Here is a 12,658-nt window from a genome sequence, read left to right as displayed (position 1 = left end):
TATATATTTACCCGACTAACCTGACCCGAGACCAACCCAAATCGAATATAGTCACGACCCGAACCAGATATAGCCCGACCCAACTGGCCCGATTGTCCCTCTAGATTTAGAATCTCCAAAACGTGCTTTCTTCTCATGTTGCTCTCATTTTTTTCTCCATTTTCCCTTTCTTTCTCCTCTCATTCTTGATGTTCTTACAGTCTTACTATTTGAGAACTAAATCCCACCTCAAAAAAAGCCAACAACTTTGCTCAACTTCCATGGCAACAGCTACTAATCCCAAACTCAATCATTCAAATTCCACAACTTTTTTCACACTAATCTTCATTTTACTCCTTTTAAACTATTGCCCAACAATTTCCACAGCTAGATCAGAAAGAACTTTACTTGCTTCTTCAAATCTAAGGCAAAAAAACAATACCCAAATAAATAACAATAAGAATGGAAATCAGATCCAAAGCTGTACTGAAGTAATCAACAAATCTGTTTGTAATTCAAATCTTAATTGTAGATGGTGTCATAGTAATGTTCTTGATGATATGTGTACTACTAAGATTGAAGCTTGGCGCCTTCCTTCTCAGATTTTCAGCTGCGATTACTGATATATACTCCCTCCGTTTCATTCATTTGTTTACCTTTGATTAAAATACGCCTCACAAAGAAATGGGATGAAGGGAGTAGCACTTTGTTGTTGTTTTTATTTAAAGATGTTGGGTGTTTGTAGTCATTCTGGTTTATTCGGAAACAGTCTCTTTGTGTTGCTAATGCAAGAATAAAGCTGCGTACTTCCGACCCCCTACCCTGCAATTTGATTTAGAGTATTGGGTTTTTTTGGAGATGAGTATTGGCTATTGAGAAATTGTTGTATTGATTGTTGAATGTAAAGAAATGAATTAATTACTTCTTCTGTCTCATCCGGTTCTTTACGTTCAGTTTTAAATTTGCAGTTCTGATGGATTTCGAAACTGAATCATGAGTAATACTTTCAACGACCTTAGCATATCACAATCGATATGGAACTAAATTTAATGTTGTAATCCAACTAGTAGAGTTAGAGAATCGCACAAACCCGTCCTCAGTTCAGATTGCAGGCTGGCTGCAACTCGTTACTCATCTGCATGAAGCAGGAATCGCTTACAACCGTCCTCAGTTCAGATTGCAGGCTGGCTGCAACTCGTTACTCATCAGCATGAAGCAGGAATCGCCTACAACCGTCCTCACTCCTCAGTTCAGATTGCAGAGTGCAGACTGGCTGCAACTTGTTACTCATCTGCATATAGCGGGAATCGCCTACAATTAAGGCTATTAAGAGTAACAAAATTATTACCTAGGCTGTCACTGCTACCGATTGTTACATAAGTTATGGTGAAATCGGAACCATTGCTGTTGTTGCTCTAACACTTTAATTTGATAGGAATAACGTAGCAAATTGCAATATTTTACGAGTCACTGGATGATAAGGAATTCCCATGGTCTGATACTGTTACCCCGACTTGATCACCAGTTGCGCTTGTGACACCTAGGAGGCTAAGAGTTCCTGCATTCGCTCATTTAACTAAACAAAACGCCATAGAAGTCTTCTAATTTGAAACACGATTATACACTCACTCTTAACAAAGACCGCGAAAATGACATTTGAAACACGATTATACAAAGTGAAGGGCCATAATGATTTTCATTCAAATGGACAAAAAGAGAAAACATTTGTTACACAAAAGAAAAGAGAACAAATAAAAAGGAAATAAAGAAAAAGGAGTACATGGACTGAATAATTTTAAAGCAATGAGAAGTATAGATTGACTCGTTTTGCTTAAGACGGATACTCATTTCTTAAATGAGAAATTGTGAATCGAATAAGGCATCAAAATACAACTACATAAACCCAAAAAAATGAAATGCATACACTAATAAACAACACAAATTCTCATTTGTGACGGATAAAATCTGTCACTTCGAAGAGACGTGAGACAAAGAGGCAAGTGGGGAGGGCAAGTGGGAAGGGACTGTGAGAGGTCTCTTTGAAGAGACCGTCACAAACAAGACCAACTGAATAAACAAATTCAAATAAGCATAACATCTTCATTCTTCAATGAAATTTCATATAACATAAAATCTTCTCTTACAATTCTAATCCATTTTGATTGAACAATTATGTTCAATGAACTCAATTTCAATTCAACCAAATGTAAAAAAAAAAAAACACCTTAAACATATGATAATTTCGACATTTGAATACGCATAAATGACGAGAAATTAAACCGAATATTATAGTAAAATCATCAAAACTCCAACAAATTCATCTGAGTCTCCTTAAGACCACCAAATGACTTAACAGCATCCCTAATATCCTTAACACCATCACAATCCTCGAAAAACCGAATCAACTTCGTAAGCTCATCATCATCCAAATCATCAACAAATGGCTTAATTTGTATAGCATTTTCGGGTTGAAATGCGTAAGAACTCGGATTATCATCAACAATTACTACCTTCCATAAATCCCTTCCCATTTGAGACAAATCTTTAACAAATTTCCCTTCAATTTCTCTACAAGAATCCCTGTACAGCCTATGACTTATCACCCCATTCTTATCCAAAATATCGAGTAAAAGCGATGCATACTCTCGCAAACCCGCTGTAAAAACGACAACCTCGAATTTCCCAGATAGAAATTCAAGCAATTGATCAACTCCAGGACGTTTTAACACATAAAAGTTCATAACTTCACCATCAATCACAGGCCTAACAATGAAATCATATTTTTCCGGAGGTGGATCAGCTGAAGAATGAATCAAAGTCTCGTCTAAATCGAGAAAGACGGTTTTTTGATTCGGGTTTTGAATCGGAGGTAACCCGAAAAAAAGCGGTTTTGAAATTTCCAACATTGTGGTTTTCTTGAGTTTTATAAACCCTTGTTTTTTGGGAGATTTTCGTTTTGGTGTTGTAATCTTAACAAGTTTGGAAAAGATTTTAACGAGACGGCGACGACAAGTGAAGAAAGACTCGTTAATGGTTGCAATAACAACAGAAGCGGTTGCTGTAGTGGATTTTAAAGGGGTTTTCTTGCGGTTTCGAGACGGAGTACGACGACAGTCTTTGAGGGATTTAATTGGGGTTTTCTTCATCTTTTTGGAAACCATTTTTGGGTAATTATTGATTTGATTAGGTTTTTTCTGGTAAAATTGAAACAGAAATTAGGGGGTTTTTTGAGGAAATGAGTTGGGTTTTTTTGAGGGTTTTTGAAAGGATGGATACAGAGAGGATGAACAGGTTTGTTTTGAAATGTGATGAGAGATTTATTTTGAAATGTGGAAAGGTGGGAGGAGGTTATGTTTTGGTTTGGAATAACGGTCACTTTTTAACGTTAGCTTCGGATGATAGCCTTCTTCGTAGGCTTTGCTTTGTGGCGGTTAGACCTTCAAACGGGTCGGGGGTCGGGTCGGGATCGGGCTAGAATACGGGTCGGATTATACGAGTCACGAATAGGATTAAGGTCTGAATACGGGTTATGAATAATTTCTATCGTCTTTTTTTAACGATTTATTTAACCAAAAAAATATTTTTTAAAATATAAAACATATTCCCTCCAATCCAATCCAAACTACCCATTTGACTTTTCACGGTCTACGAGACGACACTTTGACCACGTTTTTTTTCCATTTATATATTAGTTTTTTGTATCGAAATTATAATTTTCGGAAACCTCTTTTTATAACAAATATAAATATGTAAATTTTATGTATAAATTTTAAAAATTTGAGTAAATAGGCTTTGCTTTGTGGCGGTCGGTAGATATGGGCGGGCACGGGTTAAAAACCGGGTCGGACCGAACCGGAACCGAAATCGGCAAAAATTATGGACTGGGACCGGACCGGATTACAAAAATTGCGGATCAGGACCGGATCGGAAGAATTCCGGTCCAAGATTGGACTGGACCGGTTGGACTGAAATTTGCCATAATATGTTCACTTTTTCAAATTCCGGTCCATTGGACCGGATTATAATATATTTTTAAGAAAAAAAATAAAAAAACAATAATTCTGGTCTAAATCGGAAAAAACCGGTCTCGAACCAGACTGAACCGGAAACCAGGATCTTAGAAAATGGTGGACCGGAAACTTTCGGTCCGGACCGGTCCATTTTTCCGGTCCGGACCGGATTTTGCCCATCCCTATCGGCAGACTGTAGACCTAACTGGTTAATTGATTTGAGTTTGAATTAGACTATTACTGGTTTACAAGAATTCGGGTTAGATTGGAGTGAAGTAGACTATTTTCGAGTATGTTGTCATTTTTGTTATTTTAGGGATAACCGTAAGTAAATGATAATAAGCTGTAACGACAAAATTTGTATTGCGATAACTGAAATACAAAACAAGGAAACAAAATGAGTTTTTATTAATATCAGAAAAGTTCGTGTACAATCTCTAATAATCCTCTGATTCTAACTAAACAAACAGGGTACGCGTGCACGATCCGCGTAGGGGGTGCGCGTGCGTTTTGCAGGGGGTGCGCGTGTAGAGGGTGTATGCACTCTACGCGCGACGTTGACTTGTATTCTTGAGAGGGTCGAACGACTTGAGTCTCTCTTGAATGTTTGAATATTCGAGTTTGAATGTTTGAATATTCGAGTTTGAATGTTTGAGTTTTCTTGCGCAGGCGGCACGAATTTGTTGTGCTTGTTGACTGCTTACGTTGAATTTCACGAGATTTTCAGAGAGAATTCCAGAGCTTTTCTTTTCTTCGAGTTTTTCTTTTCTTCGAGTTTTTCTCCCTCGAGTTTTCTATTTTCTGAAATGAATGAACTTCGCTCTATTTATAGAGAAAAGTTTGGGCTTTCTCCAGCTTAGGGTTGCGGGCTCATTTCTCGGCCCACTTGCAATTTTAGCCCAATTTGACTTCTGTTTGGACCCGAATAACTCGGAATGACCCAAATTTGATTTAAAAGGGACAAAAATAACTAAATTGAGTAATTTATTAACTCAAATTAATTAATTTCTGTATTTTTGACACTTAAATAAAATTTCAGTGCCTACAAATTGCCCCCTCGAGACTTTGTCATGCCCACTTTTGAAGTGTTTTAGCGTGGCGGGGTCTCGACACATTCTTTTGGGTTGACTTGGAACTCGACGGCTATCCATCATGTTGCGTCGATAGCATTTTTTTGGCCATCCTGTCATTATCTGACTTGGCGGATAGCATTTGAATTTTTCGTCACCTTGGTCATTTTGTAACCTTGACGAATTGCACTTAAATTTATGTCACCCTGGTCATTTTGTAACCTTGACAGATGACACTTGAGTTTATGTCACCCTGGTCATTTTGTAACCTTGACGGATGACACTTGAATTTTCATCACCTCGGTCATTTAGTAACCTTGACGGATGACACTTGAATTTTCATCATCTCGATCATTTAGTAACCTTGACGGATGACACTTGAGCCACAAATACCTTCATCAAATTACTTCATGAATAGGAAATGTTTAAATCGACACCACTATACCAACGTATCAAATTTCATTTAGCTTATTGAAAAGTTGATAAAATACAACTTATTTTACCGACTCGTGCAAATTGCAAATTCTTGTAAGACAATTCTTTTTTGATTGGCTGTTTTCAGAGGTGAGGCGGCAAGATTTCCTTGATGTACAAGTATCTATTTTCTCTATAAATACTTGCCAAGCTATCTTCATATAGTTATCTTGTTAGGCAGAGAGCATATACATTATTAGGGGCTATTCAAATATTCATTATTAACTCTACCATCATCTTCTTCAGCAAGTGATAGTAGTCCTTCAAGCACAAATGTCTCATCAGGCGACTTCAATGCAGCGTTATCAAAGAGAACAACAGAGGTATATTGCCCTCTTCATTTCCTTCATTTTCCATTCATTTTTTTTGTAGTTTCTCTGATTTCGGTCTTTCCCTGCTTTGTTATCACCAGCGAGCGATATCTTCATATTCATCTGTATTATACAGTCTACGCATTGGTCTGAATATTTTAGACACTATGCTGCTCTTTGTTTGCTTGACTTCAATTTTATGTATGACAAAGTCTATAATCTTAAAGCACATCATCTTCTTTCTTTTTTTTGTAGAGGCATCTTGTGAAAACAAGTTCATCCCACCCCGAACTTGAGTGAGGTACCTACTGAAGTTTGATGAGTAAAAAATTGATTGGGAACAGCAATTGCAGGTAGCAACTTCAATTTTTAATGTCTTTGTGATTCTAAGCATTCAAAATTCACGACCGCCATAATTTTGTTGTACAAAGTTGACTTGGATTAGCTTGTATCTAACGCATAATCAAGGTGGTCGTCATAGCCCCATCCAGTACTCGGCCTATCATCATGTCTGACGTCGCGGTATTTGTTTATTGCAGCGGTCGATCAATTTAACGCATCCGGCAAATTTCGTTGTTGCTTCGAGTTTGGGAGGCTGACCTGAGGAATATCCACTACTGCAATGTCCTTTTAAGGCTTTACTTTGTAGCCAACTCTTGACCATTTTTTTTGTTTGATTCTTTTGTAGGACAGATTATTCATCAATGTTGAATCTTTATTGCTCTTGTGCTTATCGTCTTAACAACAATTTTTTTTTTAAGTAATTTTATATTTTTTTGTTGCTCAAACTGGGCTCTTAACAACAAAACTTGCATTATTGACCTCGTATTTGAGTTCATTTTGATGTAGAGCTACGACGATTAATTCAAACGAAGGTGTTCGATCGTTCTTGTGCAGTTCAATCTCTACTGTCAGCTTTTTTGAAGATTTTAATTACCACTATGAACTGGCCTTCCATTTTTTTTATATAAGTTAATCATGAAATGAAACCTCGTACATTGGTGTTGGAGCCGTTGGAGATTTTATTCTCTAAACAAGATCATCAAGCAAATTAGCTTATGTATTTATCTCATGGAAACTTCATCAATCTACAAGTCCCTTGCGTTTTCATATATACGAGTTATCGCGCGCAATGAACTCGGTCCATCAGTGGTTTTATTATTCCAAGTTAAATCATTGCAAGTCTTCATGTCCGTGTATTCCATGGAGAATTCATTGTTTCAGGAAACGGCCTTCCTTTCTCTTACCAACCATCATGCAATCATGCAATGAGCCGACCTACCAACAATTGAAGATTATCATGTGGAGCCATATTTCATGAAGACCATCATACTACATGTCGAGCCTGAGGCGTCGTCTTGAAGGTTTTTTTTTTTTGGTTTTGTTCGGGGAGGTCATTCTGATTCTCATATGAGTTACCATGCAATGAACCCGCTGGGTCATTTCGGTTAACATATGAGCCCATGATGAAGAGCTGCCAAACATTGGAGCATTGAAGATTAATCTTGAGAGCTGCCAAACATTGAAGCATTGAAGATTAATCTTAAGAGCTGATTTCGATTCTCACATGAGTTACCATGCAATGAACTCGCTGGGTCATTTCGGTTAACATGTGAGCCCGTGATGCTGAGCTGTCAAAGCATTGAAGATTTTTGTGGAGAGCCGATTTCGATTCTCACATGAGCTACCATGCAATGAACCCGTTGGGTCATTTCGGTTAACATGTGAGCCCATGATGCTGAGCAGTCAAAGCATTGAAGCATTGAAGATTTGAAGATGATTCAAGCATTGATTCAAGCCTCTCAAAGAGAAATGCTTCACGAAGTGTATTGGAGTCTTTCAAAGATGATTCACGAAGGCCTACATAGTAGTGTAAAGGGAAATGGTGTTTGTTTGGAGGGGTGGCTGCACTCGAGCTACATGTTCACTCAAGCTGCCTACGTACTTGCAAGGTGACAAGTATGATAACTCGCAAGATCAAGCCGACGTAGTTCAATTTTTCTTTTTTTTCTTTTTTTTTTTTTGGTTGTTTTTTTTTTTAGGTATGATACACATTTTTTTTTTGTGTGGCTGCACTCAGGCGACATGTTCACCCAAGTTGCCTACGTACTTGCAAAGTAGAAACAGTACTTCACAAGATCAAGCCGACGTAGTTCATAGAGGCTTGCAGTTTAGACTCTTGCTTAGGAGCATGGCTTGCAGTTTACGCTCTTGCTTAGGAGCATGGCTTGCAGTTTACGCTCTTGCTTAGGAGCATGACTTGCAGTTTACGCTCTTGCTTAGGAGCATGTTGTGCAGTTTATCCTCTTGCTTAGGAGGTGTTATGCAGTTTATCCTCTTGCTTAGGAGGTGGCACTTACTTATTTAGTAGCATTCTCAATATTGCTCGCCTTGGATTTGACGTACAAGAGAGCAGGTATTTCTTCGTTATTTTCATCTTTATCGAGTTTAGAAGTTTTTTGTTGATTTGTGAGTGCTGTAATTCGTCTCTTTACTTTGAGGGGTTCTAGTTCAACGATATCTACTATCTCCATACGCTTCATACTAGAAGGAATGAGACTTTTGACGTCGCTGTTATCTTTCACTTCGTTTATTTCTTGATTTGCAGAAGCAAAATGTCGACGTTTACTGTGACGGGCATTTATGGACATCTCTAGGAGACTGAAGACCCCGTTTGTAGTATAACTTAAGCGTTGAAGCACCAAAGTCTCCTCTTTTGCATGCAATGAAATGGCTGACGTGACCGAGCATCTTCTACGCGAGCTTAGCCTTTTGAAGACATACCGATGATTACTCAAAGGTAGTTGTCGCTCCTCTGTAGCTGCAGATCTTCCTAGTCGATTAAATACAGACGAACGTGGTCTCGTTTTAGGTTGACGTATCCTATCAAAGACGGAGAACGTTGTTGGAAGAGGTACATTGTTTTCCTCTCCACTTTATTCATTTGTCATGATAGAGATAATGTTGACACTAACTTGGTTGATGTGATCTTTTAGGTGCTCTAGCGTTATTTTATTTCCTTGCTTTCCTCGTTGCTGGGCATAATGTGTTTCTAGTTTTGCTTGCCCCCTTTGCTTCTTTCTTGTTATTGTCTCCCAATTTTTATGACCATCCACCATTTTGTTATTCTTTGTAGGTTGGCTTATGTCTGGGGATGCTTGAGCTACAGACGACAATGTCTTTCGGCTCCAGATAGCTAATGGTTCAAGACTTTCAAACTGAATCGTGTTTACGCACCATCCATTCTCATTTGAGAAACCGTTTTGTACTTCATGTGAAGCTAGGATTGACGGAGTTATAGGATGTTCCATGGCCACAGAAGTATGATTAGTTGTTACTGTTTCATCAAGGTCCAAGATGATTTGTCCATCTCTGGCAAGTTGCATGATCTTTTCCTTAAGAGTTATGCATTTCTCAAGGGGATGACTAACCAATCTATGGTAACGACAATAGTTAGGATCAATCGTCTTGTTAGCTTGTTCAGGTCTTTTTGACTCCGGCAGCTGTATTACGTTCTTTTCTAGGAGGTCAACTAACATATTAGACAGGTCAGAGTCAGAAAATGGATACTTCTTAGCCAACAACTCTTTCAATGTAGATCGCCCTCTTTTGAAATCTTTGATAAATGCATTTTGCTTATTGCCGAGCGTGGGATTCCTGGATATCTTTATTGGTTTGTTGCTAACACTGACGACCATGGCCTCTTTGGCTTCTTCTTCGTCATTTTGGTATTCCTCCTTTTCATCATACTTTTGAAAGTACGTTGCTTTTCTCTGATTGTGCCCCTTAATTGTGATTTCCATGTCATGAGCGCGCGTCGCCAGCTCTTGGAAACTTTTAGGCTTGGTGCCTTTCAAGATGTAGAGAATATCCCAGCTCATACCGTTGATGCACATTTCCACCGCTGAGGTTTCGTTTAAGCGATCCTTGCATTCCAGACTCAGTGCGCGCCATCGGTTGATGTAGTCAACGACAGGTTCATCTTCCCACTGGGTTGTATTTGTCAATTCACTCATGCTGACAATGCGTCTGGTACTGTAGAATCTGTTGAGGAATTCATCTTCCATGTGACCCCAACTGTCAATTGACTCCGAGTCCAAATCCGTGTACCAATCGAACGCAATTCCTTTAAGGGAACGCACGAACTGCTTGACTAGACTATCACCATCAGTCCCATCATTGTTGCAGGTCTCCACGAAGTGGGCGATGTGTTGCTTTGGATTTCCCTTCCCGTCGAACTGTTGAAACTTCGGAGGCTGATAACCAGGAGGCATGCACAAACTGTCGATCCTCTTAGTATAAGGCTTGATGTAGCGCTCACTGCTGGTCGAGCTATTGCCTAGCTGACTTTTGATTGTATTGACTATCAACTGCTGGATTTGGTTTTCAGTGAAGGCGCCAATTGCATGGCCAGAAGGCTTTCCACTATCATCTTTGTCATCATCCTTATTGATATCATCATCCTTGTCGGAGTCGGTGTGCTCACTTGCTATCTTCTTCTCACGGAGCTCCACCACCTCTTTCTGAAGTTCTTCAAGTTTCTTGTTCTTCTCTTCATTTTCCTTCATCATCTTTTCAAGGAGCTTATTCATGCTTTGGACTTGCTCCTCAAGTGTAGAACCAGCAATCACCATGACTGAAGCGCTGATAGGAGTGGAGGCATCCTTATTTTTTGGCGACGCCCTAGGTTTGCAAGGGGAAGCGTTTTTGTCGACCTTAGAACTTCGAGTCTCTTCACGCGAAGAAGTAGAGGCAGCAAGGATAGCTGTAGCAGCAGCATCTATTGAGGCAACAGAGATCTTGCGCGGCCTGGTTGGGACATGTGCGGAGCGTAGGCTAGTAGCAGCAACGTTGATAGCAGCTTTCCTTGCCATTCCTGTAGTGCAGATGCCAACTGATTGCATAGCTGGGGAGGTAGCAGCAGCAGGAGTATCCTGCAGGATAGCTGCGTAGGTCTTCTTGGGGGTGCTGGAAGAGGTGTCTTGCTTGGTAGACATCTTCTTGTAGCAGTAGACTTAATTTGTAAAGTAGTAGAGATGAGAGGTAGAGAGTTTCACGTCGGGTTCACCAAATTTGTAACGACAAAATTTGTATTGCGATAACTGAAATACAAAACAAGGAAACAAAATGAGTTTTTATTAATATCAGAAAAGTTCGTGTACAATCTCTAATAATCCTCTGATTCTAACTAAACAAACAGGGTACGCGTGCACGATCCGCGTAGGGGGTGCGCGTGCGTTTTGCAGGGGGTGCGCGTGTAGAGGGTGTATGCACTCTACGCGCGACGTTGACTTGTATTCTTGAGAGGGTCGAACGACTTGAGTCTCTCTTGAATGTTTGAATATTCGAGTTTGAATGTTTGAATATTCGAGTTTGAATGTTTGAGTTTTCTTGCGCAGGCGGCACGAATTTGTTGTGCTTGTTGACTGCTTACGTTGAATTTCACGAGATTTTCAGAGAGAATTCCAGAGCTTTTCTTTTCTTCGAGTTTTTCTTTTCTTCGAGTTTTTCTCCCTCGAGTTTTCTATTTTCTGAAATGAATGAACTTCGCTCTATTTATAGAGAAAAGTTTGGGCTTTCTCCAGCTTAGGGTTGCGGGCTCATTTCTCGGCCCACTTGCAATTTTAGCCCAATTTGACTTCTGTTTGGACCCGAATAACTCGGAATGACCCAAATTTGATTTAAAAGGGACAAAAATAACTAAATTGAGTAATTTATTAACTCAAATTAATTAATTTCTGTATTTTTGACACTTAAATAAAATTTCAGTGCCTACATAAGCATTTGGGTCGGATTAGATAGGGATCATGCAGTTGGGGTTGTGGGTCAATTCGAGTTCTCTTTTTGGCCGTATGGGTCGGGCAATTTTGCAAGGTTTATGTGTTGTGTGTTTTGATTTGGTTCTCATAGTGTATTTTAAGATCAAACATAAAAAAAGGTGTTGATAGAGATAAAAAAATTATAAGAAAATGTTGTATTTTCGATGGAAGAATCTTTCTCATGGTCGTTGGGTAGTTATAATAAGAAATTTTAAAAAAGTAATTAATAAAATTGAAATGACACCTAAAATAATTTTCAAAAAATAATTAAAACTAAGTTGATTTTTGGCTTAAACGTTTAGCCAACAGCACAATCCCAAAAATTATATACTTCTACAAATTAGAGTTATGTCGATATTTGGCCTTAACATCACTTAACATAAGAGTAGTTTTTACGAAGTATATAATTTTTGGGGTTGTGCTGTTAAGTGATTTGGGGTTTGAGAACTACATAGTAAAGATAGATACCCCAAATCACTTAACATAGTAAAGGGTTATTAACACATTTTAATCAAGGGAAAATGAAATAGCATCACCTGATACTGTTCTCATATCAGAAATCAGCTGATACAAGAACACCAATTGCCTAAATTCCAAATAGATTTGGGGCTTGAGAACTACAGCAACATCAAGTGATAACATTCATAAATGAGATAACATCTTGCTTAAAATAAATAAATATATAACGGACTAACGGTTGACACACCAGTACACCACTCGACTGTAGCGTGGTAGCGCTACATTGCCATAGCCGAAGCTTATGGAATCTGGATTTATATTCATCAATGACTTCTTGTTTAAGTCTACTACCATCGAATGTGTAAGCCTCGCACCGTGTGCAGATAGATATTTGTGAGCTTGTATAGAACCAACCAGGCACCAGCCCAGCCCATCTTTCTTTATTGCAACCAGGGTAGATCGAATGCTCTCTGCGAATATTAACCTTAGACATTGAATTCAGATGGTGAATGTCTTAAGGGTAAACCAACCAGGCA

At 38.9% G+C, this 12,658-nt stretch overlaps 1 protein-coding gene across 1 annotated transcript; it reads right to left on the bottom strand.

The window, feature by feature from the left end:
* Positions 1-2,082: 2,082 nt before the first annotated feature.
* On the bottom strand, positions 2,083-3,316 carry LOC141592839 (uncharacterized). The gene has a single exon (XM_074413700.1). The coding sequence runs from the start codon at positions 3,138-3,140 to the stop codon at positions 2,280-2,282; it is 861 nt and encodes a 286-aa protein (XP_074269801.1). The 5' UTR covers positions 3,141-3,316; the 3' UTR covers positions 2,083-2,279.
* Positions 3,317-12,658: the final 9,342 nt, after the last annotated feature.

This window comes from Silene latifolia, chromosome 7 (assembly GCF_048544455.1).
Source record: "Silene latifolia isolate original U9 population chromosome 7, ASM4854445v1, whole genome shotgun sequence".
Classification (NCBI taxonomy): Eukaryota; Viridiplantae; Streptophyta; class Magnoliopsida; order Caryophyllales; family Caryophyllaceae; genus Silene; species Silene latifolia.
This window is presented reverse-complemented; position numbering and strand designations above follow the sequence as displayed.

What these genes read in the sequence shown, in the direction of transcription:
- LOC141592839 (XM_074413700.1), bottom strand. Translation starts at nt 3,140, where the DNA reads ATGGTTTCCAAAAAGATGAAGAAAACCCCAATTAAATCCCTCAAAGAC.